Raw genomic sequence first — 2,173 nt, 5'->3', positions numbered from 1 at the left:
AGTGGATCACAGCATACTATTCATTTTCCCAGTTATGCCTGACTCAATTGGCCTGACTTTTGGTACAGCAGACTGAAAATGTTGCTATTTTTACTGGTAGCTGCAACTGAAAACTTTGCTTTAAGGTCATTTGGGTCACAAAGAGCAGCTGTGACTATAAAAAACCCTTTTAGCTGGTCTTCTTTAGGAAAATGTAGGTTTTTGTTTTGTTTTTTTTACTTTATGGTAGCTGTAACAATTGTTGTAATTAAATATTGCATGAATTGTTTTATCTTTTATGTTTTATTCACCCCAAAACATGCCTGTTATTGTCTTCACAGTGCCATCGTGCCAAATGAAAACAAGAGCTCCTTGCAGTCTCTACACGACAGACGCTAACCACCTGTGACCTCCACCTGTGACCATTCCAAGAGCTGAAATCAGACTGGTTCCCCTCTCCCAGGAAGGCTACACGTTCTCATACTCCAACCTAATTATTTTTCATCATTGCGCACTCTCCCCTTATCTCAGGGGAAATAACTGAGTCAATGGCATTGTGTCTTGGTCAAGTGTTTAGCAAAGACAAAACATTTAGGCCAAAGAAGCGCTTTGAGCCTGGTACGCAGCGGTTTGAACTGTACAAGAAGGCCCAGGCTTCGCTCAAATCTGGCTTGGACCTGAGGAAAGTAGTTCAGCTCCCAGAAGGCGAGAACCTCAATGACTGGATTGCTGTTCACGTGGTGGATTTCTTCAACAGAATTAACCTAATCTATGGCACAGTGAGCGAGTACTGCAGCGAGCGCACGTGCCCTATCATGTCTGGGGGACTGAGATATGAATACAGATGGCAGGACGGTAAAGACTACAAGAGACCCACCAAGCTGCCTGCTCTCAAGTACATGAATCTGCTGATGGACTGGATAGAGTCACTGATCAATAATGAGGAAATCTTCCCCACAAGAGTAGGTGTGTGTGAGGAGTTTACAAATGAAACCATCGGACTGCTCTTGAGTGCGTAAGCTAATACATGACTGAGTGCTGGCTGCAGAGATGTTATACTAACGTGTCAGCATGGAGTGCAGAGGTTGTCTCCTTCATTAAGCTCACGAATGCAATGATTGAGTTCAAGGAGAGGTTAATTAGACAATAAAATGTTGACATTTAGAGGGGCTTGTTGACAAGGTGATCATAGTGTTAAATTAGAGGTGAGAACTTCATGCGTCACAGCAGCGTGAGCTCAGAGCCTCTCTGTGGCGCAGTGGTTAGCACTGACATTCTGGGACTTCTCTTTTCTTATGTCAAGCCTAGACATGCTAGTCAGGTATGATGAAAACATTTCCCACGAGTGTGAATGGGTTTTGGTTGTGTGTTAGTGCTTGACAACTCCTTCAGGGTGTTTCTGTCCCTCCGTTTGCTCAGTTATCACAATCCTCCATGGACCTGAGGGAGAATAAGACAGCAATGCTGTCTTCGCTTTGCTTAGAAATTAAATACGAATAATTAGATTGTTCTTCACACGGCCTTTTCAGCTCTTCAGCACAAAACACAGATATTTTTTATTAAGTGTTTTGGGATTGAAACACAAACTATTCAATAGATTATTTAGGAAATTCGGTAGATTAATAGCCCTATTGTAGATAAGCATGATTAATGATGCTTTTTAAATCTGCATACATGGTAAATCCATTTACAATTGAGTCCTACAGTTTCCTTTATCAGATCTATTATTTTATTAGACCAGCTTCTGAATAGAAGTCCTTTTATATCTTATTGTTTTCCTTCTTCATCCTAGGAGTACCTTTCCCCAAGAACTTCCAGCAGGTGTGCAAGAAGATCCTGAGCCGTCTCTTCCGGGTGTTTGTGCACGTTTACATCCATCACTTTGACAGCATCTGCAGTATGGGTGCAGAGGCCCACATCAATACCTGCTACAAACACTATTATTATTTCATCTCAGAGTTCAACCTCATTGATCACTCTGAGCTGGAGCCTCTGGTGAGACATCAGATGTATGAGTGTGAAGTGAGGATGCATATGAAAAAGGATCAGATGGAGGTTTTGTAACGGAGGAACTGTCAGTCTAGCAGAGAATATCTACCATCTTGCCAGCTTTATCCCAGCTGCGTGAATGTTTGATGTGCTTATTGTTCATCTTTGAGTAGGTGTGTTTTCCAGTTTAGCGTACATACAGTGG

The 2,173-nt window shown here is 42.2% G+C and overlaps 1 protein-coding gene across 2 annotated transcripts in view; it reads left to right on the top strand.

Annotated features, from left to right (window-relative positions):
* The window catches only part of mob3c (MOB kinase activator 3C), a 6,752-nt gene that overhangs the window by 1,979 nt on the left and 2,600 nt on the right, over positions 1 to 2,173 (top strand). For both annotated transcript variants that reach the window (XR_312093.1, XM_005747485.1), the window contains exons 2-3: positions 321 to 945; positions 1,772 to 1,974. Coding sequence is in view for 1 of the 2 variants with exons in the window: in XM_005747485.1 (XP_005747542.1) it covers positions 528 to 945; positions 1,772 to 1,974 (621 nt within the window). In the remaining variant the exon portion in view is untranslated. The remainder of the gene's footprint in view (positions 1 to 320; positions 946 to 1,771; positions 1,975 to 2,173) is intronic.

This window comes from Pundamilia nyererei, unplaced genomic scaffold, assembly GCF_000239375.1.
Source record: "Pundamilia nyererei isolate P.nyererei 1_Seehausen unplaced genomic scaffold, PunNye1.0 scaffold00199, whole genome shotgun sequence".
Classification (NCBI taxonomy): Eukaryota; Metazoa; Chordata; class Actinopteri; order Cichliformes; family Cichlidae; genus Pundamilia; species Pundamilia nyererei.
This window is presented reverse-complemented; position numbering and strand designations above follow the sequence as displayed.